At 44.4% G+C, this 1762-nt stretch overlaps 1 protein-coding gene across 1 annotated transcript; it reads right to left on the reverse strand.

The window, feature by feature from the left end:
• Window positions 1-239: 239 nt before the first annotated feature.
• Window positions 240-1505, reverse strand: LOC149030531 (uncharacterized). The gene has a single exon (XM_089178721.1). It carries the CDS (start codon window positions 1094-1096, stop codon window positions 476-478), a length of 621 nt encoding a protein of 206 aa, XP_089034847.1. The 5' UTR covers window positions 1097-1505; the 3' UTR covers window positions 240-475.
• Between the last annotated feature and the right edge of the window lie 257 nt (window positions 1506-1762).

Genomic DNA, 1762 nt, shown 5'->3' on the forward strand with positions numbered 1-1762 from the left:
CCCCGCATGTTCCAAACGCACTCGGACCTTTGGACCCACACCGACTAACACACACAACATGTCGAACCTTTGGACCAACACCGACCTACACACACAACCTCTCGGACCTTTGGACTCACACAGACTTACACACGCAACCCCTCGGACCTTTGGACTCACACAGATTTACACACACAACCTCTTCGATTCTCAACACACCCCACACTCACCCCCCTGAAAAAGGATATCTGGCCCCAGATATTCGTTCCTCCTTGTTGACACAACAGTTCACGCTACACATCCATACTCACATACTTTTCTCGCTTCGCGTTCTTCGACTCTCACCCACATAATACATATCTAATTCATTCAATCGCTCGCATCTTACAATAAAACCGTACGAAGTCTTACACAACTACACAATGCTACTATTATTAATCATAAATCGAATTAATCATGCAAAAACTTATATTACTACGCAAACAAAAATTGTCAATCAAATATTAACTCGAGAAAAACGAAAATTACTACTAAGACTACCAACAGTTTTATTCTTCAGTGCTTTCACCCACTTTGTACTACGTAAAGGCCATTTCGCAACGTTTTGCCTATTTTTATCTCTCACTACTACTTCAGGGGACAAAGTGATAGCACTAGTATACTCTCCACCCTTGTCCTTAGCACCACTTTTCTTATCACCGCTTCCAGGAGCTTTTCTGTTTTCATCCCAATACTTGTCAATATCATTATTACTAGCACTTTTCTTACTAGCAGAAGAATCCTCCTTACGCTTACTGGATGTTTTCTTAGTTGGACTTCTCCTTGCGGGCTTCTTTTCCTCTTCCCTTTCTTCTTCCTCTGCATCTTCTTTCTCTTCATCCTCTCCGTCATCCGATCCTTCACTGGCGGCCTTGTTCCTCTCCCTTTCGCCGTCTTGATTTTTTTGTAAACACTGTATGACTAAATAATCTACTTCCTCTTTCCTTGCTTTGAGATCGACATCTAATTTTTTCCCTATCCGTTGTCGTACTTTCTCCGTTAACATTGTAATGAAGTCTGCATCTTTTAAAATCGCGGTGACTTCCCTACGAACCTCGTCCTTCGAGATATCAGTCATGGCGGTATTCCCCGTCGTGCGTACTGCCACCGATGAAACTACGCTCTCCTCAACTTTAGAGGCTTCTAAATAAGATTGACCTACGCGGCCCTCTGAGTCGCAAAGATTTACGTTATATACGTTTGGTAGATCACCATCCGTTGGTTGCGTTTTACTCGAACGCCCGACCTCAATGTCTCCAGAGTCTACCACCAATCTCACACCTTTTAGGAAATATTCCCCTAAGACAAGATCATGTCGCACACACGAATCAGATACCAAATGTATTTTAGTGTCATACGCTTCCCCGTCAACCTCGATAGTGGCTGTAAAATGACCTAGCGTTTTAAACAATTCTGAACCCACACCCCTGAAACTGACGCGTTCGTTTATTATTCGCGGAGCTCCAATATCAGCGTAGGCGCTTTCCCTTATTAACGTCATTTGGCTGCCCGTATCTATCAGCGCAGGAATTTCCGCATTGTTTATCGTAACAACCTTTTTCACATATTGTTTATCTGCCGAGGAATCCTCACCGACCCGAACTATCGTCACCGATGGTGCTCTTTTGGGACACCCAGCAGAAATGTGCCCGAAACCCTGGCAGTTGTAACATCTCATGCCCTTCTCCCTCGACGGACAGAACGCTGCTCGATGTCCTCTCTCTCCGCAATTGTGACAGCCGTC

The sequence above is a fragment of the Polistes dominula genome, unplaced genomic scaffold (assembly GCF_049000335.1).
Source record: "Polistes dominula isolate Pdom_NZ unplaced genomic scaffold, Pdom_raw_medaka contig_328, whole genome shotgun sequence".
Lineage (NCBI taxonomy): Eukaryota > Metazoa > Arthropoda > Insecta > Hymenoptera > Vespidae > Polistes > Polistes dominula.

Coding starts and splice junctions, on each gene's coding strand:
- LOC149030531 (XM_089178721.1), bottom strand. CDS start 1,096: ATGACTGATATCTCGAAGGACGAGGTTCGTAGGGAAGTCACCGCGATT.